Source organism: Sturnus vulgaris, chromosome W (genome assembly GCF_052056855.1).
Source record: "Sturnus vulgaris isolate bStuVul1 chromosome W, bStuVul1.hap1, whole genome shotgun sequence".
NCBI classification, from domain to species: Eukaryota; Metazoa; Chordata; class Aves; order Passeriformes; family Sturnidae; genus Sturnus; species Sturnus vulgaris.
In genome coordinates this window covers 63,905,267-63,928,407 of record NC_142282.1, presented here as the reverse complement: position 1 = coordinate 63,928,407, position 23,141 = coordinate 63,905,267, and the positions used below count along the sequence as shown (strand labels likewise).

General features: G+C 41.8%; 1 protein-coding gene across 9 annotated transcripts in view; it reads left to right on the top strand.

Annotated features, from left to right (window-relative positions):
• LOC148220295 (ubiquitin-associated protein 2-like) overlaps positions 1-23,141 on the top strand; it is a 221,675-nt gene that overhangs the window by 77,886 nt on the left and 120,648 nt on the right. For all 9 annotated transcript variants that reach the window (XM_088155558.1, XM_088155556.1, XM_088155555.1 and 6 more), the window contains one exon: positions 21,340-21,392. In XM_088155558.1, coding sequence (XP_088011684.1) covers positions 21,340-21,392 — 53 coding nt within the window. The remainder of the gene's footprint in view (positions 1-21,339; positions 21,393-23,141) is intronic.

The following is a 23,141-nucleotide window of genomic DNA, read 5'->3' as shown; positions in this document are numbered from 1 at the left end:
ACCATGGTTCCCAGCTGCAGAGTAGAGCACGTTCTTCACCTCTGGTCCCGTCCTGACTGGGCCAAGGGCTACTGCATGAGTGATCTCCTGCTTGATCTGGGCAAAGGCTTGCTGCTGCTCAGGGCCCCAGTGGAAATCATTCTTCTTGCAGGTGACCCCGTAGAGAGGGCTTAAAATCTGGCTGTACTCAGGAAAGTGCATTCTCCAAAAACTTATGGCACCTAGGAAAGCTTGTGTTTCCTTCTTGCTGGTTGGTGGAAACATTGCAGTAATCTTATTGATGACCTCACTGGGAATCTGGCGCCGTCCATCTTGCCACTTTACTCCCAGGAACTGGATCTCTTGGGCAGGCCCTTTGACTTTGCTCTTTTTAATGGCAAAGCCAGCTCCCAGCAGAATCTGAATGATCTTTTCTCCTTTCTGAAATACGTCTATTGCTGTGTCCCCCCACACAATGATGTCGTTAATGTACTGCAGATGTTCTGGAGCTCCACCCTTCTCCAGTGTAGCCTGGATCAATCCATGACAGATGGTGGGACTGTGTTTCCACCCCTGGGGCAGTCAGTTCCAGGTGTACTGCACACCCCTCCATGTGAAAGCAAACTGAGGCCTGCACTCTGCTGCCAGAGGAATGGAGAAAAATGCATTGGCGACATCGATAGTGGCATACCACTTTGCTGCCTTGGACTCCAGCTCATAGTGGAGTTCCAGCATGTATGGCACAGCAGCGCTCAGCAGTGGAGTCACTTCATTCAAGGCACGATAGTCCCCGGCCTATCTCCATTCTCCTTCAGATTTATGCACAGGCCAGATGGGGCTGTTGAAGGATGAGTGGGCCGTACTGACCACCCCTTGGCTCTCCAGCTCAAGGATCATCTTGTGGATGGGGATCACGGCATCTCGATTCGTCCGGTACTGCTGGCGGTGCACTGTCGAGGTAGCAATTGGCACCTGTTCCTCTTTTACCCTGAGGAGTCCCACTGCAGATGGGTTTTCTGATAGCCCAGGCCAGGTGTTCAACTGCTTAATGCCCTCTGCTGCCACAGCAGCTATTCCAAAAGCCCAGCTGAGTCCCTTTGGGTCTTTGTAATAGCCGTTCCTGAGGAAGTCTATGCCTAGAATACATGGTGCCTCTGGGCCAGTCACAATTGGATGTTTCTGCCACTCTTTCCTAGTCAGGTTCACCTCAGCCTCCAGCAAAGTCAATTCCTGAGATCCCCCTGTAACCCCGGCAATTGAAACAGGTTCTTCCCCGACATGTCCCGATGGTATTAATGTACACTGTGAACCAGTGTCAACCAATGCTCTGTGTTCCTGTGGCTCTGCTGTGCCAGGCCATCGGATCCGCACCATCCAAAAGACCCAGTTTTCCTGTGCCTCTCCCTGGCTAGAGGCAGGGCCCCTCTAGCCCTGGTTATTATTTCTCTCCTGGGCATACATACTGGAGGTTCCTTCAAGGGGATCTGACAGATCATCTTCCCTTCTGTAATACCCTGCAGCTTGGTCATGGGAGGCTGAGGCTACCTTCACTTTAGTGGAGCTCCCTTGGTTAGTGTTTCCTTCCCTGAGTTGGCGCACCCATGCTGCCAGGACAGAAGTGGGTTTCCCATCCCACCTACTCATGTCTTCCCCGTGGTCACGTAGAAAGAACCACTGGTCAGCGTGTGGGGTGTACCCTCTCTCCCTTGCTGGGGGGCGTTAGGCTCTAATTTTGGGGTCCATGACTTGCACTGGTACTGCACTGATCTTCCTCACCACTTCCCTTATCTCCTTCATCTCCTCCTTAAACTCCTCTTTGAGTTCCTTAACCACAGCAGAGACATGAGCCTGCACTGGGCCAGCCATTATACTCTCAAAATTTCTGAGCCTGATGGCAACAGAACCCACTGTCACTTGGTTGGTATCAGCATTAATCATTGCAATAAAGGTGGTGTATTGAGCTGGCCCTAGGTTTGCCAGTTTCCACAACATCTGCCTTGTGGACCTGACCTTGTCAGGGTCATTGTCATGCTGTCCATCCCTCCCAAAGAGCACCTCCATTACTGCCACTTCTCTCAGCTGTTGGATCCCTTCCTCAAGGGTATTCCAACGTATTCTCTGATGGTGCTCCTGCATTCTCTCTCTGTGGACAAACCTCTCTCTCACACTCATTAAAAGTTGCTCCCAGAGGGAAATGAGGCCTGGCTCCCTTACAAATACCTGGTCCACACCTGAGTCCTGGGTCAAGGATCTCAAATTCCTTGCCTCAGTACCATCCAGTTGCACACCTGTACCCATAAGGTCCCAGACCCGCAGTAACCAGGTTGTAAAAGCTTCACGGCCCCGTCATACAATGTCTTTTCACAGGTTATGGAGACTCGTATGACAGGGACTCGGTGATGATTTCAACTTCTGGATCCCCTTTAGTTATGAGGGGCCTCCTTCCTGACCCTTATTATCTAGGTGCCTTGTTTTCATCTTAGACTTCCTAGTTTCCACAGGGGCAACTGCTGCTGGCTGTGAGTGCCCTTGCAGTTCAGCTGGAACCTGGACAGATGTAACGTCTGTGGGTCCCACTGCTGCACCATCAGAGTCTCCCTCTTTAAGGCAGGGGGAGGGTTTCTCACCAGCTGGGGAAAGGTACTCCTTCAGCATCTGGCCCATCTCATGTATCTCCTTCACTAGAACCCCCACCCCCTCCGGGTGGTTCCTCTCCAAGGTGGGCTGTGGGGCAGGGTCAAACTATGGGGTAATATCCTTAGTCTCTGGAACAGGGTCAGGCTCTGGGGTAGCATTCCTAGTCTCTTGGACAGGATCAGGCTTTGGGGCATCATCACTATTTCCTGGGGTAGGTATCAGGGTTGTTATCCAAGTCAATCTCCCCTTATCTCTGAATGTTATATAGAACAGGTTTAACAGGGATATCAGCAACACTAGCCACAGTATAATGTCATTAGCATTTAAAGCGGATTTGAACCCCTTGAAGACTGGTGGGGTGAACTTCAAAAACCGTGTGATGGGTTGGGAGAAAATTTCACCTGCTGTCTCTTCCTCACAGTAAGTACCATTATTGAAGTAGCCCCAGAAACACACACTTAGAGTGCGATAGCTCTGAATCCATGTGGCCATCTTCCAGAGAAAATTAAAAATCCATGAATTTCTCAACTGATCAACCCACAAAATGAACTGGATAATAGCCACAGTAACTTTGGTTATGAGACTCATGTTTAAAAAAGGGCTTGCAAATGGGAGAAATATAGCAGTGACCGCATGGAGGCCAAACCAGGGTAAGCTGGACAGCATGGTGTCATCTGCCGCAAACTTGGGTAACTAAAGAACTGTTATTCCCTTTTCTACCTCTCTCTCAATGCCCTCAGGAAATGCCCCACATTGGGTGCCAAAATCTTTCTCGGTTTGAAAGACAGGTCTTTTGCTAAGGGAAGGCTAGAATCCCTTTCCTGAGATGCAGAGTGCAACCCCCTCCCTTCTAATTATTATAGTTTCAAATCAGAGGCTTTCAGGCAGAAGAAATGGGGATAGGAATAACAGTTCTTTACTGATATCTAACAAGGCAAAATAGCAGAAACAACAACAGCTGTAAAAATTGAGAACGAAACAGAACAATATAGCTCAGTTCCAGTCTCTTTCTGGCCACAGGCTCCCTCTCCCTTCTCTCAGTTACCAGTGCTGTGGGGCAGGGCAGGTCCTGCGTAGTTGAAAAGGGCTGGGTGATGGCAGCAGCGGCCCAGGTGTGAGAGGGATGGAGGAGTGACTCCCCCCTCATGGTGTCGGTCGTGGTGCTCGGCAGAGTGTCTGGAGGTAATAGCATGAAGTGGGAGAGGAGCAGAGCGGTGTTCGACGGCAGGGAACGTGGCTCTCGGCACTGGGATGGCAGGGAAGATGCTAGATCAGAGCACGGGCCGTCCTCCTTTCACTCCACGAGCCAAGTGAGAGAGCGAGAGCCTGCCCCAGACCCCTGTCCCACCTTTCCTTTTCCGGTGTCCCCCTATCCCCCACCCCCCTGCGAGAGAAAACTATTGCTACTAAGTTGTAGCCACAAATACTTAACATAACAATGGGAAAAATTCTACAGAAAGAAAAGGGAATATTTCAGCCCTGAACAGGTATGAATATTTAAGTAGGAAAAGAAAAAACATTTACAAATATGAATTCACTCGGTGACACTGGGATGGCTTTGGCAGCCCCACCTGTATAATGTAAAATGTGAGTCTCTAGAATGGAGGAGAATTCTAAGATTTGCTACCTTTGAAGATAATGATTAATTAAAGCATGAGTAGGCAATTGAATGAAAGCCAAAAGAGCAGTCGGCCTGTCTGAAGATAGAAGCAGATGCGTGTTTCTGTATGAAGTTTCAAATGTGAAGTACACACTCCTGGCTAAAGGCAATAGACAGACCTAGTTTGGAAAGGAACTGCTTAACAGTGATCTCGTGGCAATTCAGAAATGAAGAGTGTGACCTGCTTGTCTGTGATTGGTAAAACAGGATACCTTTCTGCTTCCTGTATTCTCTTACAGGAGATAAAGACACAGGAAACCGCGCATCAGGATGGGGAAATTTACGTATCTTATTGTCCACGCTTGGGAACCATTGAGTAATCCGAGAATTTTTTTAACCCTATCAAAGGGTAACTTCTGATCTCTTCACTGCTGAAGCCTACTCAGATGATTTTTCATCAACCTGTGTCACGTGTTGAAGGAGAAGACTGGAGGCCAGAGTGTGCTCTGTTGGGCTCTGCTGTGAGCTGTGAGCCTTTTGAGATGCAGCTTTCTAAACTTCATATAAGCCAGTTTCCACTTAACCAGAGAAGACAATAACAGGCTCAGAGTTTAGGAGGGCCTATGATATAGCTGTTTTGTCACTCTGAGTCCCTTCGAGTTCAGTGTGGGAGAGTGGCCTTGAGTATATTAATGGCTGCTGAAAGGGAGCACTCTGGCCAAATTATGGCATTTTTCCTAGGAATTACTTTTGAAATTACTTGGTGCTATAGTGCAAACAAAACCACATATTTTACAATCACTGATGTTAATTTTTCAAATAAATTTAACAGATAAATTAGAAGAATGCTTAATGACTTGTAAATTCCACCTAGGAATACTGATACTGTTGTTTGCTATATGGTAGCAGAGGACAAAATATGTTGTCACAAGTATTGCAGAAGCAATAAGGTTAGCTAAAGAAATAAGATAGTGAAGAAAGGCATGAGGAGACTGGACCAGAGGTAGAAAATTCACTGATTAGTTATTAATGAATGCAACTGTAAGTCTTATACATGACTGACTTGTGTTTCACTTCCTAAGTGAGCTCTAATGTTTTGTGACTGTTATAGGTTTGATTTGCCAATTTAAGTATATTCATTTTCTGTTGTGAGACAGAACCAGAAGCAAAAGCAAGGCAGGCCTAAAACTTAAGAGAGTATAAAAAGAAATTTATTAACTACACAAAGAAAGAAAAAAACCAAATTCAGAATAAGATCTTTGGACCACTCCCTCCTCCCCTCTCCCAACCTTCATAATAACAAAACAAATATACAAAAAAACTACTTCAGTCAGTTCCCAAATTAAATAGTCCTTTTCAATTAACTTCAGAGAGAGAAGTTTCCTCTTGTCAGGCCATAGGGACTTCTCCACAAGGAGGGAAAAAAACTAGTTCTCTTGTGGCTTTACTTTCACGATTCACATCCACCTGGGAAAAAAACTTGCAAATCGTGAAGCTCTTCCCATCTTCACAACTTTCCCAAAGCTGTGCTTATGGGCCATGTTAAACTCATGGGGTATTTACTTTTAAGAATGAACTGTTCCAAACCAAAAATTCTCTTCATCTCTCTTTCTCTCTGTTCATGCTTCATCTCCAGAAACAGAGATCCCCTCCGGGCGAAGGATCCTTAACACAGGTGCTTTTGGTCAACAATTTATCAAATGGAACACTCCAACCCCCCCATGTCTTTCTCCATGGTTTATAGGAATATTTAGTGCAATATCAGTTCATCCCTACAACGTACAAAAGGATTTTCAGCCAACCTTCATAGCATCTTCTCATTTTCCTTCCATCTAAAGAAACTTAGCTCTTCTATTTTTTCCTCTAACTCAGGGGAGAATTGAAAGGTCTGCAAGTCTTATTTGAGCATTGAAAGAGTTATGATTTCACACGGGGAATGCAAGGCTGTAATGCTGGAGCTGTGCCAGGATCTCAGGAGACTCAGGCTGTACTGGAAAGGGGGAGGAGAGGGAATGGCTGGGACCTTAATCAGCCTCCCTGGGTCTCAGCTACAGCACTCACTGTTGATGGCCACCCCTCCTCCCTGCTGGGACATGCCAGCTCCCCAGACAGGGGCCCGGCCCTGCCCCCCGTCAGCCCCGCAAGGCCAGGTGGACCCTGTTACCTGCACTGCTGCCGGAAGAGAAAGAGAGCTTTTTTCAGGGTTACCTCCTTCAAAATGTATTTTCATGGAGCGAACTTCAGGTCTGGGCGGTTGGAGTAGGTGGCTTTGATGGTTTCCAGGCAGTCATGGTGTACTGGTTTCTTTTGGTTTCCATTGAGGAAAGAAGTTGGGTTGACAATGTTAGTTACTACTATTTTTACATCGTCTTGTTTTGCTATAATGGTTTGGTATTTTAGAAATTTTTGTGGGGAAAGTCAGTGGCTACTTTTCACTTCCAGCACTGCGGACACTGTGTGAGACATTAGTACAGTCATTTTTTGGCTTAAGGTGAATTTGTGTGCTTTTTGGATGTTTAGAACAATTGCTGTTACGGATTGGAGGTATCTTGACTGTTGCGTTTAGTTGTTTAGAAAAGTAAGCAGCTGCTCTTTGATATGGGCTTAGATCTTGGGCTAGCATTTTTAGGGCAATCCCCTGTTTTTTAATGGGAAAATAGGAAGAATGGTTTACTTACATTTGGCAGTCTCAGAGTTGGGGCTAACATAAGAGCCTTCTTGAGTTGGTCGAAGGCTCGTGTGGCTTTTGTTGTTTATTGAAGGTTCTTGGTTTTAGTTGTAATGAGAGCATACAGTGGTTTTATAAGTAGTTCATAGATTTACAATTTGCACTACTTTGTTATTTTTAAAAAGGTTTGCAGTTTTTTGATTGTTTCAGGTTTTGGAGTTTGGCATATCCTCTGCTGATGTGCCATCTGATAAAAATCAGGGGGGATGGTCATCTTTATCTTTTCCACAATCCGTTCTTCCTCCAGAAGATAGCTTCTGTTAATCGGCCATTAAGTCCTATTGTATGATAAAATTACATCATCCCATTGGGAGATGCTCCAGCCAGGGGGAAGAGCCAAGCCTTTCCTACCTAGATAAAAACTGAGATTTGGAACACCAAGACAGCCCTTTCCACTGGATCCCAGAGGAAAGTCGGACCTTTTCCACATCATGGCTGGACCTTCGGAGGAAAACTGCACCTTCTACAGGACCACTACTTCAACTGAACCACATCTGTCATCCAGGAGGACTGCAGCCACCATTTATACGGACTGCTACCAACACCCTGACTGACAGGGTGTCAGGTTGTATCCTGACTCTGTCAATGGTTCTCTTTTGTATTATTGCATGTATTTTATTTTTTCTCTTTTTTCCTATTAAATTGTATTACTGACTTGGAGTGTCTCACTGGTTTTGCTTTCAAACCAGTACACAGTGATTTTGTATTTTAGGTAGATTACTTTTTGTTTTACTATTTGAGCTTTTTTTTTAATACTTTGTACTTTTGGAGTCTTAGAAAATTTAGGAGGCTTACTGTTTAGGCTACACATGCTTTTTTTGTTTGGGTGGTTATTAAGAGGTTATCTACGTACTGCAACAGCTTTTTTTTTTTTTTTTTTTTTTTTGATGGGGCTTCCCAGGCCTCCACGTCTTTTGCAAGTTGTTCTTCGAACAAGGTGGGCGAGTTTTTAAAACTTTGAGGTAACCGTGTCCAGGTGAGCTGCATTTTGCACCCACTTTTAGGGCTTTGCCATTTAAAGGCAAAAATTTTTTGGTTGGCTTTATGGAGAGGGAGGCAAAAGAAGGCATTTCTAAAATCTATAATGGTAAACTAGGTTAGTTCAGGTGTCAAGCATGTTAGTAGAGTATATGGGTTGGCTATTACATGGTAAAGATTTTTAGTTATTTTATTGATAGTTTGCAGATCTTGTACTATTTGATATGAGCCATCAGGTTTTCGAACAGGTAAAATGGGAGTGTTGAAATTATATTGACACTTTTTTAACAATCTTAATTGCAGAAGGTTTTAATTTTTTTTTTAATTTTTCTTTTTTAAGGGGTACTGCTTAACTTTGGCTGGTTGGTTTTTTTTTTAGTTTGATTAATATAGGAGGTGCATTTTTTGCCCTTTTTGGTATATCAGAGGCCCATACCCCAGGAAATACTTGGCTTATTATTTTTTCACTAATTTTTTTTTGTTTTAATTGTTGTTAAACTTAACATTTTTACATATTTTTGATTATTTACTTCTAGAGCAATTTTTAAATTTTTTAAAAATGTAATGGTTGTTTGCAATTGTGCTAATAAATCTTTCCCCAGGAGCAGATCTGGGGAGTTGGGCATATACAGAAACTTATGAATGTCATATTGTTTTCCATATTTATACTTTACAGGCTTACAGAAATATGATTTTTCAGTTTGGCTAGTTGTTTTTTTATTACTATATACTTATTTTTTACAGACATTAAAGCTTTACTTAAGACTGAATATGTTGCCCCCATGTCAACTAAAATTTTACTTTATTTTCTTTTTTCTTTAGCTTTATTTTTATAACTAGTGGATTTGCTGGGGAAAGATTTACTGGTTTTCTTTAGGTTTTTTTTATATGTGTGACTACTACTTTTTTCTTTCTTTTGTTCTTTTTTTTCTTGGTGCTTTTGTTTTGGACACTGATTTTTAGTGACTAAATTCTTCGCAAATTGCACACTGGTCTCTGCCCAGCTGGGGCGGTCTTTGCTTGCGTGGTCTTTGATCTTTCTTTTTTTTTTTCTTTTACAACTGCTACTAGTTTTTTTACTATTTGCTTATATATATATTTTTTTTTGGTTACTAAAAACTTTTCATGCCTCATCTAATAGGGCTTTTAAATTCTTCCTATTTGGTTTTTGGAGCTTTTGAAGTTTACGTTTAATGTCTTTTGTAGACTGCTCTAAAAACAAATTTACTAGCTGTTATATTTTTACTTTAGACTTAGGGTCTAATGATGTATGGCGAAGCATTGGGTCTTTCAAGCGATTTGGGAATTCGGAATGGAGATTTGGAAGGACTTTGATTGTATATAAAACTGACTAATTTATTGTTTTAGGAATAGCTTTTCCTATTCTTTGTACTATCTACTTTTGGTAGTTTTTTAGCTTTTTATTTTTGATGTTCTATTTGTGTGCCATTTTGGATTTTGGAGTGGAAAGTACTGTTACATTTTTTTGTTGGGCTTTATAGAATTCTTCTGCCAGATCCCCAGTCTTTTTTAGAACTAGTCGTTTTTCTGTTTTAGTTAGAGCATCTAGCAGTAACTGTATATTACTTTAATTAGGGTTATGTTGTTTTATTATGTATTGTAAACGTTTGGCAGTGTTTATTGGATTACTGCGATAATTTTTAGCAACTTTTTTTATGCCTCTAGATTGATAGTTGAGAAGGGTACTTTTACTAGTACTCTCTCCCCTCCTGGCCCTATTGCTTGCCTCAGAGGTGCTTGCACTGCTTCTTTTTTAATTCTGGATGAGATTGGGCTACTAGGGGGTGTTTTAGGGGGTGTTTCTTCTGAGCTCTCATCTTCCTCCTGTCTCCTAGGGGGAGGTTTAAATAGATTTATTAGATTTTGCTTTTGTGTAGCTGTGCTGTAAACCTTATTAGATTTTGTGCATTTTTGGCCAATGCTGCAGGCGGAACAGCACCGCTTTAGTTTAATTTTATTAGCTGCCTTATAATTTTTTAAGGGCTAATACCAGAGGATCAGAGGGGGGTCTAATCCCACAGTCTGTCTGCCACTTAGGATGATCTCTTAGAGTAGAAAACATATTTGCATAGGAAACTTTGTCTTATTTTTTTTCATTTCAAACACAATATTAACTGTAACAATGTATTATAATCTAAAGTTCTAGTAGGTGGCCACTTTACTCCATCATCTAATTTATATAGTGGCCACCACTGGCCACAGTACTTCAAAAGCGTTTTCATGTCCTTCGTACTTTTTACACCTGCTATTTTTTTTCAATGGTCTAAAACACACCTTAGTGGATTAGCTTTAGGTATCTCTTTACTGTTTTTTGTTCCCATATTGAGACTTTCAATATTTACTCTTTTTTTTTTCTTAAACTACTTTTTTGCCCTTATTTAGGGATGTCCCAGGATTCGAATAGATTGCACACACTTAGTCTTAATTAATTCTGATGGTTTTTTTAATAATACGAATGTGAGGGTAGCTTTTTTTGTAATGCGGCACTTTAAGTTTATAAATTTTTAAGAGTTGAGCCTAGACTACTTAAGGAGAAGGATTCTTTTTGTTTGTCTAGGCAAAATATACACACATGCGCAGCGTTTTTCACGCAGCATCTTTCATGGCCTAGCCAATCAGCACTCACTGCTTCACTGCACACTGAACTCACTCTATTCACTCCAGTTACCTAGGAAACAAGCGAAATGGGCAAAATTATTTCACTCTCACAATCAAAACACAGCGCGAAAACACAGCATGTTCGGACCTCGGTAATTGTAAAATAGCAGTAATAAAACAGAGATTCACTCGACCCACCCCCAGGGTCGCTGGCAGCTGCTCTATTGGTCAGCGAATCTCCCCTGCCGGTATCCTTCCAGCCGATATCCCTACAGCTGGTATCCTTCCACCGCCGGCCCCTTAGCCGGGCCAGTGGCTGCTTGCAAGCTGTCTTGGTTTAATTTTGTTTCCTGGCCAATGCACCAAATTATGTCTTCGTTTGATTTGCCAATTTAAATAAACTCATTTTTCTGTTGTGAGACGGAACCAGGAGCAAAAAGCAAGGCAGGCCTAAAACTTAAGAGAGTATAAAAAAAAAAGAAATTTATTAACTACACAAACAAAGAGAAGGGAAAAAAACCAAATTCAGAATAAGATTTTTTTTATACCACTCCTTCCTTCCCTCTCCCAACCTTCATAACAACAAAACAAACATACAACAAATACTTTGGTCAGTTCCCAATTTAGTCTTTTTCAGTTCACTTCTGGATAGAGAAGCCTCCTCTTGTTGAAAGCTGTAGGGATTTTTTCCACAAGAAGGAAGAAAACAGTCCTCTCGTGGTTTCATTTTTCACGATTTGCATCCGCCCAGGAACCTGCAATCGTGACACTCCTCCCAACTCCACAGCCTTCCCAGAGCTGTAGATGTGGGCCATGTCAGACTCATGGGGTATTACTTTTAAGAATGAAATGTTCCACAGCAAAGGTTCTCTTCATCTCTTTTCTCTCTGTTCAGGCTTCATCCTCAGAAAACAGAAATCCCCTTCTTTCCTCAGGGCAAAGATTCTCAACACAGGTGCTCTTTAGTCAAATCATTTATCAAATGGAACATCTCCATCCCCCCATGTCTTTCTCCATGGTTTATTGGAATATTCAGTACATCAGTTCATCCCTACAATCTTACAAAAGAATTTTCAGCCATCTACAGCATCTCCTCATTCTCTTTCCATCTAAAAAATACTTAGCTCGTGCTTCACTGACTTCAGATATCTTCTTATTCCCTTTCGTATTTAAAGGAAGGCCGGAGGTTTTGCAAATCTTATCTGAGCACTAAGGAGTTAAAGTTTAACACAACTACAAAAGTTGGGGCAGGCTCAGGCTGCGCTGGGGGGGCTGAGGTGTCAATCAGCCTTTCTGGGGCTGGGCTGCAGCCCCAGACTGCGTGGGGGCTGGGCAGGCCCGGCCCTTCCCACAGCAGCGGGAACCGGGCCCCCCACCCCAGAGCTGCAGGCCCGTGGAGGAGGAAGCTGTGAAGGTCTTATCAACGAGCCTTTCCTCCTCCCGGCCATCAGGTCCCCTAGTTGCAAACAGGGCCCAAGCGGCCTCCCGAGCCTCCCCCCCCCCCTCCCCACATGGGAGGGGGGAAGCTCAGGTTGATGTTACCTGCTCAGCCACCAGAAAGACAGAGACTCAGTTCTGGATTACCTCCTTTGAAATGTGTGTTCACGGAGGGAACTAACTTTCTCTAATTGGCTGTTGAAGGTGTCCCAACCCCCACAGAGGAAGCTCCCTTAGAGAGAACTTCCCTCTGAGTTTCTTCTTCCCAAGTCAACCCATCACACAAGCTCAGACCTTACGTACACAGGGTTTATGCTCACACGCAAAGACGTTTCAATGTGACTTACTGGCTGCCCCCCTAGCCAAGCGTATACGACTTACAGGTTCCCTAACATACTGTTAAACATACATACTGTTTATCCGCGGGCCAGCAGGTCGTTTTCTGTCTCCGATAGAGCGAGCTGAGTCACGGAGTCCCTCCAGGGAAATCCTGGGGCACACCTCAGGGAGTCCGCTCCCCACCCCACTCTCACAGCCGGACAGAGGTCTTCTGGCTGGCTCGCAAAATGATATGCAGAAAAAACTTTATAACTTGTGAGAAATGAGAGTTATAAAGTAGGTATTCATTTATTCAGTGCTGAGGTGCATGGGGATAATTTTTTCTAAAGCATGCATACTGAAACTTTAAACTACTATTCTATTTATTTCTTAAAAGCTTAGGATTACACAGTACGCCTAATACATATTCATGTCTTAGCCTTGCCTATCTCAGTTTTGTTTCATATTAAAATGAACTAAAAGTCTTTTTGTGCTTGTGCCTTCCTAATTTAGGGGTCATCGGGGGTCTCTGATGAAGGCTTCCAAACTCTTCATCGCACTTGAACTTTTCAACTTTGTCTCCGGAGCATGCGTCTTAGCCTTTTGGGCGCATTCTAGATCTTGAGATTAGTTTTTGCTGGTTTAGGGTTTTGGATTTATCACTTATCACTGGTAGCTTTGCACCCCTCACCCTGTTTGCAAGTTCTGGCTCCATTTATCACAAAGCAGTCTGCCTCTCCTCCTGATTTTTGCAAGCATAGTAATTGTCAGGCATTCCTCATTGTCCTGGTTTTTGATGAACTATTCCTTACTTTTCAGTTCCTTGTCTCAGAACTAACTTTCTCCAATTGGTTCCTCAGGCTGTCAATAACCAAACCAGCATCCAATTGGTCCCATCAACTCACAGAAGAATTTCTCATAGAGAAAAACCTCTCTGACTCTGCTCTTCCCCAGGTGTAACCAGGACAGTGACCCTCTCTGTTAACTCAAGGTAGCCTTCTGTTGTATCCCAGAAACCCGGGGTTTTCAATCTTTCTGTGCTGTCAGGCACTGATGCACTGGAGAACACTGCTTTTAACCTGAGGCCTTGGAGACGGCTTCTAAATTTGAGTAATGAAGTTAGAATCATGAGTGTGTAGTTAATTAGAAGTGTGTACTTCTACATAGTAAAAGGTTTTAAATTTGAGGGTTTTATAGCATAATAATAGGTATGAGACAACATAGAAGATTTTAGGTGTTGTCTTTTTCAGTGTTCATCTTCCTTCTCCATGGGTTTCAAGTAGTAGTTTCTGGTTGGTCAGTCAGTATCACACTAAGAGTCATGGGAATTTAGGTATTGGGTTAAAAGTATAAATAATATATGTGTTAATTCTCTATTAGACTGTTTAGCTTTAAGAAACCTTGTAGCAGCTGGATACCCTCCATTTTCCTCGCTTCTAGCAAGTAGCTAGAAGTGCTGTTGAACACTGTACTTTTTGATAAGATTTAATAAACAACCAAGCCCAAACACGAAAAAGCCAGTTTCCTTCGTGTATTTCTTAATCCTGGCTCTGAGTGCAAGCAGAAGAGACTGAGAGCGTTCATGTGCTTTCCCTATGGCAACTTCTGTTCCTTCTTGTAGGCATCCCCTCAGTTTTCAGTAATGGAAGAGTTATGCTTAGGAACAAGAGTATCTTGGTGTTGGTAAACAGATCCCAGTAAGAGTACAAATGTGTCTACATGAGGGGTGTGCTGCTGAGAAAATAGATTGGTGGGAATTCAAAGTGACGTGGAATTTCTGTTTGGATGCCAAGTGCATTGTTGCTGTTTGACTGTGCATGTGCCACTGAGAACTGCTCTGAACTTCAGTAACACAATTTGAGGCATGTATAAAATTTGGGGAACATGGTACGGAGAATGTGTGAGAAGGCATTTGGGAATTTTCCCTGTCCTTGTCAGATTAATGACTCTTAGGGGTATGAGTGAGTGTCAATGTGAGGAGTTCCTGCAAAATCATTTGGTTGGTGGAAATTGAAAGTAAACTAGTTAAGCATGAATGTTCTTTTGGGGTGCTAAGTACCTTTTTACTGCTAATCTTAATTTACCTTCAGGCAAAGGGAAAAGGTACCATAACTGACAAAACAAAAATGTCTCTTGTGACATCCCACCCTTAAGGGAAAGGGAGCACTCCAGATTTGTAAATGTTCGTGGTTGAAGGGAATAACAAAATTCAGGTGGTCTGCAAAAGCTTAGAGAGATTTATTTGTAAATTACACATTTGGCTTGGAAATTGGTGTGTTAGTCCCTGATATCCTGTATAAGCACATGGCAATGGGTTTTGGATAAAGGGGTAAGGTGAAAGGGAAGAGAGAAAGAGATGAATTAAAGAGGGGGGAGAAAGAAAGAAATCACCAGTCACCTTGGGCCTTGTGGGGGTGCCTTTTTATAGATAAGTTTTCCCCACCCTGGAGATAAGTTTCTTGTTTCTATGCAAATCATTTCTCATGCACAGTCTCTTCTAGACCTTTCTGGAAATGGATCAGAGGGCTTACGGGAGTCTTTGGTGGTGTTGATTCCCCCATCTCCCTGTCCATGCCCACTTCTCAATCTCATTCCTGTGCATGCGCTGGACTGTGTTGTGCTTATCTCCAGGAACTAGAACTAGGACGTTTGTCCCAGAAAAATGCTACCCTACCACCATATGGCCCCTTCTCCAGCCGCATCCTGTTCTTTCTCACAGTGTGTTATTACCAACAATCCTTGGTTGGTTCCACAGACATCCAGCTATTGGTGTTTGAGGCACACACATTAGCCCCTTATCTTCCATGCTTCTACGTCTTTCTATATATGACTATAGGGAGAGTGTTTTGTTTTAGTGTTTCTTCTTTAGACAAGCTGTAGGAATGTCAGAAATAAGTCCCTGAGCCAAAAAGACTTCTTGAAAAATAGTAAGCTTTAAAATTGAATTATTTAGTTTTGTCCAAGTGGGAAACAATTTTAACCTTGTGATGGAAAGCATCTTGGGGGTTATTAGAGGATGCTGCAGCTGAGGTAATAGTTTTAAAACAGAAGAAAGTGCTGGGAAGGAAGATGGGAATAGAGGTAGGGGAAAGGAGTGGCAGACGATGTGGGACTGGAAGCAGGTTGTACAAATTTGAGCTTTTGATTTGGCTTATTAATCACAAGTATTAGTTTTCTTTTTCTTTCCCCTTAACTTATAGTGCTGTTATGTTAATTACAAATCAACAGACTCAGTAATAATGATGTTATCAATGTGGAGTTAACAAAGATGTGAATGAGGGCGATGTTTATGTATGGAAACTCATATAGCCTGCAGTGGGCTTGCAAAGGATTTCAGATAAATATATACAGAGAGAGGAAAGGCAGGATATAAATCCCTGTCTTTATTCCTTATTATTCAGTCTTATTTCTTCTTTAATCTTAAAAAAAAAAATAGCACATACTGGCTACATGTAGAATTAGTATCTTACATCTGCAGTTACATTGAAAAGGAGGTAACTGGGCAACTACCTGGGGAAACAAAACCAATTTTGCATATTAATTTTTTTTCTTAAGACATCACACAAATAGAAACTCTGTGGAGTTTTGAGTATTTACCAGATATTTCCTCTTTAAGCCAGTGCTGGCAAATGATCAACATCAACATTTTCAACTAAAAATAATTACACTGTTCCCAAAATGTACTTGCTCCTATACCTTCTATGAAAGCACTCTAGCAGCTCTTGTCCTGAATTGTTGCAGGTGCCAGAGGAATTGCAGTAGCCTGAATGAAAGGTGTTTCTAGGTGCACCACTGTATAATCCTATAGAAAAGCTAGTTGCTTCTGTGGAGGTGAAATTTAGTGTTGTTGGCTGAAATAAAAAAAAAAAAAAGAGTGAGAGTAAAGGGCAAATCTTTAATGGTTCATAATGTTTAAGTGTGATTGTATTTTAAATAATTCAGCATTGGGTTTTCTACATCCTAATTTTTATAGAAGTAATGTACCACTGAAAGGTAAAGAGAAGGGACAAGTAGGACGAAACAAAACAACCAGTCCTTATTCAAAAGGGAATAAACTTGAATAGCATGATTGATATTTTCTTACAGGCATGCTGAGTGTTCAGTCTCTTAGCCTTTTTTGTAATGTACAAGTCCATGGGAGATCCTGAACCTCAAATCACAACAGTTCTTATAAATAAATTATGTTGGAGGTAGTTGCTTCTCAAAGTAAGTTATAAAAAATGGTATTCTGGTAATTTAATGATACTTCTACTTTAATAGTTTCATAAATTTAACAGAAAAAAACCTTAATTTGTTATAATCTTGGTTAGGAACAGCCTTAAATAACTTTGAAACTGAAGAACAACATGAAAGAAAAATTATAGCGGGGGAAGAAGGGAATCGTGTAGCTTAAAAGTTACAAGGAAGTTGGCTTTTTTAGGACTGCTGCAAAAGTTAGAAGGAACATTTTAGGAAATTTTCAGGTCATTCTAGAATGTGAATGTAATCCAGAAGGAAAGGATTATTATATAAGTTTGGGATGGACCAAAATAAAATTATTTTTGGACTAATATCTATGGCTGATTATTAAAAAAAAAATAAAATCAAATAGTGTCACAGGAAGTGAAGAATTGGAGAGAAATGGCTGAAGAGTTACCAAAAACATGTAGTATACTTTTTATTTGCTTTATAACTTTTTTAAACTAGACTTCTTACTAAGGGAAACAGTCACAGTCATCTAGGTTGAATTGCTATGACAAGGATCCTTGAAAATACATAGCATAATTTCAGTGCAAACCAGAGAATTCTTAAATTGCGATGCTTTGCAAGGCATGGGGGAAAGGTGGAGAAGAGGATATATGGAGTTGCAATAATGCCAAGGTGGATTTTGGACTAAAAGGAAATTGTACTTGTGGCAAGATCAGACTTGGAATCCCATCAATAGGAGGAAGGCATTAGTAAACTAGATTTAGTGCAGAGAAGAGCAGTGAAATAACTGAAACTGGAAGGATTGCATTGCAAAAGTAGAGTGTTAATAAATGATAGTAATAAACTTAGCAGCTTAAGTAAACTAATAAAAGGGTGATGGGTTGTGTTCAGTATTTAAAAAGAATAAACTCATAGAACGATGGTCATAAGTAGGAACAACAGATAAATGTTTAAATTTAATATCAGGAAAATGTCCCAATTATTATTCTAAGTAGGTTCAGTCTCCCAAAGGTGGTGGGAAAGCAATGGATCCCTTACCCTCTCACCACCAGGTGGGAGGAGGAGACCTTAGTGATGAAGGGGAGTGGAAACAGGGTTCTGCTCAGGGTGGCAGGCAAATCCCCTCCCAACCTACCCCACCTTCCCAGCTGCCCTTATACAATAGGTGCAAGGCCCTGGAATATGAAGACCAGGGAAATGAGGACTAGGAAAGAGAATGGGGATGAAGGTGGTTCTGGGATGGAGGGGTCACCTAGGGCAAGGCAGCCTATTCCCTCATCATGACCTCCTCAATTAAGAAAAAAAAGAAAGGTAGTAGTCATTGGTGACTCCCTTTTGAGAGGAATGGAGGGCCTGGTGTGCTGACCAGACCCAACCCATAGGAAGATGTGCTGTCCCCCTGGGGCCTGGGTACGGGACATCACGAAGAAACTTTTCAGCCTGGTATGGCTCACTATTACCCACTACTAGTTTTCCAGGTGGGTACTGACGAAGTCCCAACAAGAAGTCTGCAGATGATTGTAGGAGAACAGATTATGGGACATAGGAAATGGGGCTGCAGCCGAGCCTCATCCCTAATGGGGTGCAGCTGTATAAGACAGGTGAACAACATTGAAGGAGAAGAAGCACGGAATGCTGATGTGTATTGACCAACCACAAAAAAGTAAATGGGCACACAGGTGTTATGCACGTGAGAGAAAAGGTATGAAGAGCTAAGAGGAGAGAGCTGGTGTTGTTGGAGCTAGTAGGTCATGCCATAAGAGGAGGGAGCCTGTATTATGTGGTGCTGCTTGTGGGATTACAACAGAGAAAAGGCAGAAGGCTTTAATAAACTGCTGATGTTTGCTACCATCTTCAGCGTCAACCTTTTAAGCTCACCGTTAATCAGGGGAAGATTTTAGATAACAAGGGACTGATGCTGGTGTCAGTTGTGTCACCACCGTCAAATTGGTGCCCTGTTTTAGGGGTGAGTGACAACAGATGATCAAGAGGGATGTCAGGGCCTTGAGACAACTGGTTGAGGGATCTGGAGCACTAGTGTTCACTTCTGTCCTGCTAGTTGCAGGGAATGATGGGGCAAGAAACAGGAAAATCATGCAGATGAACATGTGGCTTTGAGACTGGTGTTACCAGCAGAATTTTTGGGTTTTTGATCATGGGTCAGTTTATACAACACCAAGCCTGCTGGCAACAGATGGGGTCCACCTGTCTCAAAGGGGGAAAAGGCTCTTAGCTCAGATGTTAGCAGGGCTCGTTGAGAGAACTTTAAACTAGATTGGGAGATGGATGGGACAGGGCAAGGCTTGACAGATAAAATGTGGGAAGGGGAGAACTATAGTGACCACCCAAGTAGCAAAAGGAGACTTAAGAGGGGATGCCTTGAGCAAACACAAGCAACCAAAGATGTAACCACAAGACAAGACTTGGGGCATTCCTTTGCACCCCCACTGGGATATTGATATACTCAAATACCTCTATAAAGTGCCTGTACAGCAACACATGCAGTATGGGAAACAAACAGGAGGAACTACAGATCTGTGTGCAGTCACAGGGCTTTCATTGTGATTGTAATAGCTCACGACTGCAATATTGTCATGAAGGGCCACACCCTGTTTGGGAGACAGACCAGGAAGGTGTGGTGGTGGAGTTGCCCTCTATGTGAGGCTACATTTGGAATGTATGGAGCTCTGTCTTGGGGTGGATGATGAGTGAGTTGAGAGCTTATAGGTTAAGATAAAAGGCAGGCTAGTAAGGGTGACACTGTTGTGAGTGTGTGTTACAGGCTGCCTGGACAGTAGGAAAAAGTGTATGAGGCCTTCTACAGGCAGCTTGAAGCAGCCTCAAAGTCACAGGCCCTGGTTCTTGTGGGAGACTTGAACTACCCTGACATTTGCTGGAGAAGCAACACAGTGAAGCACAAACAGTCCAGGAGGATCTTGGAAAGCATTAATGACAACTTCCTCTCACAGGTAGTGGAGGATCCCACAAGGAATGGTGTGCTGCTTGACCTCATACTGACAAACAGGGAAGGCTTTATTGGAGATGTGAAGGTTGGGGCACCTTTGGCTGCAGTGACCATGAGATTGTGGAGTTCAGTATCGAGCAAGGAGGAAGCAGGGCAGCACGTATGATTGCAACCATGGACTTCAGGAGAACTGACTTAGGCCTCCTCAAGGATCTTCTTGGAAGAATCCCATGGGCATGGGCCTTGCAGGGAAGAGGAGTCCAAGAATGCTGGTCAATATTCAAGCACCACTTCTTCCAGGCTCAAGAACAATGCATCATGATCAGCAAGAAGTCAGGCAAAGGAGGCAAGAGACCTATGTGGATGAATAAAGAACTCCTGTCACTACTCAAGCATAAGCAGGAAACACACAGAAGATGGAAGCAGGGTCAGGCCACTTGGAATGAATATAGAGAGGTTGTCAGAGTAAGTAGAAATGAGATGAGGAAGGCTATGGCCTATCTGGAATTAAATCTGGCCAAAGATGTTAAGGACAACAATAAGGGCTCCTTCAAATACAGCAATAACAAAAGGAAAACTAAGGATCATGTGGGCCCATTACTAAATCCAGGGGGAACACCAGTGACAGAGGACACAGATAAGGCAGAGTTACTGAACGCCGCCTTTGTATTGGTCTGCACTGACAAGACCAGCCCTCAGGGATCTCTAACCCAGGAGAGCAGGGTAAAGGAATGGTGAAGACATTCATTTGGTCAAGGAGAATTGGGTCAGAAAACACCTAGGCAAACTTGACATCCACAAGTCCATGCGCCCTGACGGGATGCATCCAGGAGGTGCTGAGAGAGCTGGCGGACACCATAGCGAGGCCACTCACAATCATCTTTGAAAGGTCGTGGAGATCAGGAGAGGTACCTGAGGACTGGAAGAAAGCAAATGTCACCCCAGCCTTCAAAAAGAGCAAGAAGGAGGACCCAGGGAGCTACTGGCCAGTCAGCCTTACCTCAATCCCTGGAAAGCTGATGGAGCCCTCATTCTGGAGGCCATCTCTATCTATATGGAGGACAAGAAGGTGATCTTGGAGCAGTCAGCATGGATTCACTAAAGGGAAGTCATGCTTGACCAGCCTGATTGCCTTCTACGATGAAACAACTACCATGATGGATCAGTTTTTTGCATCTGTAGGATTATTTCCTGTAGTTTTCCTGTTGCTTGGATGCTGTGGGCTGTGTGCTGTCCTCCAGTGTTTGCCAAATAAACTTTTCGACAAGTTACGGGACAAATCATTTTGCAGCTATGGTGAAAGCTATTGACTCTTCTGATGCCATTATATTAATTATATGTTTTAAAAGAAAATTTCTCTCTCAGGAGAAGGTATTTGGTTTATTTTGCCCCAAGGAGAGAGTTAAGATGTTGGAAAGGAGCCTCCAGAGGTGTAGTTTAGGTCTTGAATTTGAGTATGTTGACAGTAGGATTATGGATGGTAGAGGAGGTGTTGTGGTCATGTTTTGTTCAAGCTCTGTATGAATTTGTGCATGAAACTGGGAGATCCCATGGGAGGGTTGAGTAACCTCTCACTGTCATAGGAGGAAGTTCTTCCAATGTTTGCAATTAATCACTGGGTAAAGATATGTGTTCATGCAAATTCTGTCTGCTACCATAGTGGCTAAGAAATACCTGAAATCAGAAATTAAATGGGAAAATAAACCCACCTCCCAAACTTGTAAATCTGCAAAACAGTTTCCTAGAGCTTCCCATGTTTCCAACCACTATCTCCTTGCATTGTGTTCCATGAATAATGAAAACAGGATTGCTTATAAAGCAGAATGTTTGAAATATGACATTGTCCTTTTAGCTTGTAACTGTTTTCTTTCCTTCCTCTAATTCCAACAGGAGCATGGAAAAACTCAGTAGAAGAATGGACTGCAGAAGATTGGAATGAAGATGTAAGTGTGCCTTTTTAGATAGACTGATTTATTATTTACCCTTTTCAGTCTGTGTTGTCTTCAAAAACTAAATGTTTGAAGTAATACATTGTATGCATGCAGTGATATTTCTTTTTTTTTTCAATTCCTGTTTAAAATATATTTGAGCTTCTTTTTAGAATAAAATTGAATCAAGAAATTTTTTTTTTGGTCGACAATACATAGATAATAAAATTTTAAGTTTTATCTCAAATTATTTATTTGTGAATTATAATTCTCCACTGCTTAGTGCTGGTGGGTGTTAACTACATACTTCCCCCTATTATTTAAGGATTTAAAGCCATATTATCACAAAACTTTTATGTAATTAAGTGCTGAAGTTTACTATCAACTTTAGACTTCTCATTTGATGCTTTTTGTTTAAATCTGCATAATTGTTCCAATTAGTCCACTTCATGTTCATAATCTTAAAAAAGGAGCTAGTAATATGCTGAAGTTGGCACTTAATTGCTTCATTCCTGTTGTTTCATCATGATGTGTTGTGTAAAGTATTTACAAGAATTTAGGTTCTCATTCTTTAACAGGCAGGAGATGTCTTCATGTATGCAATATATTTAGCATTTGTGATCATCGTGCATGAAATTCGTATTTATGATTTTAAGTTTTCAGCTATTGTATTAAAGCTTACGTACTTCAGAAAACAAACTAGATAGCAATAAACATGCAAAGGAAAACTTAGCTTTTAAGAAGTCTTTAATCTTTTATATGAACATCCATTATTTCAAGTTTATTTTCAGAAGAGTAAGAGATTGTCTCAGAAGTCATCTCTTTTGCCTCCTCCTCTAGGGTGGCATGTCAGTGTTCTCTCCAAAAAAGTGTGAATGTATAATATTACAGATATGAAAGCTCCATCCTTACCTAATGAGAGGGACATGTCTTTCAAGAAAATGAAGTTCTAAAATTCATAGGTTTTCTGTATCGGTTATTGTCAGCAAAAGCTGGCAGCTTCTCTAAACCTGTTCTCTATTTCTGCAGTATGTGCTAGAAGTAAACTAAGGGCTAAGGATACTGAAAATTTATGGCCTTGGTCTTACTCCTGTTTGCTGGTACAATGCAGCATTTGTAATACAGGAGGGGTGTTGAGCAGTGCTGGTTAGGTAATTAAGTATCAAACCCAAGTAATTTGTGCATGAATCTTGAAGGAACAGCAAATTAAATCTCTAGCCTGTTGTTAATTTTAATTAATTTTGGTGTGCTGGAAAAATCCCCGGAACCTAGGAGAAAGTTATTCATGTGCTGATGTTCAGAAAGAATGAATGAAATGGGGAGCTGCAGGCAAATTAGTCCAAAACATTCCTGGGGAAAAAATAAAGTAAAATTGATTCATTTGACTAAAAAAAAAAAAAAGTGTAAGAATGCACCTTGTGTCATTCAGTGTAGTTGTATGAAAATAGGTCCACTTCAAATAAACCTATTGGTCTTTAAGTAAATTTCAAATTAACTGCAAAGATAGAGTATGTCCTAGTAAGAGATTTGATCTACATTTTTTGTTCTAAATATAATTACATGCTATCATGAAACACATTAGGTGGATTGAAATCTGCCATGAAAATTTTAGCCAATAAATCTTTTGCAGGAGGACATTTCTAGGAGGGCTATAAAATAATCCAGTCCCAGGCCAGATGCCATCTAGCGTCTTTATCGATGATTTGGAAGTAATAAGAGCACTGCTGAATAAAATTTGTGAGAAATAAAAAAAATTATAAAGTA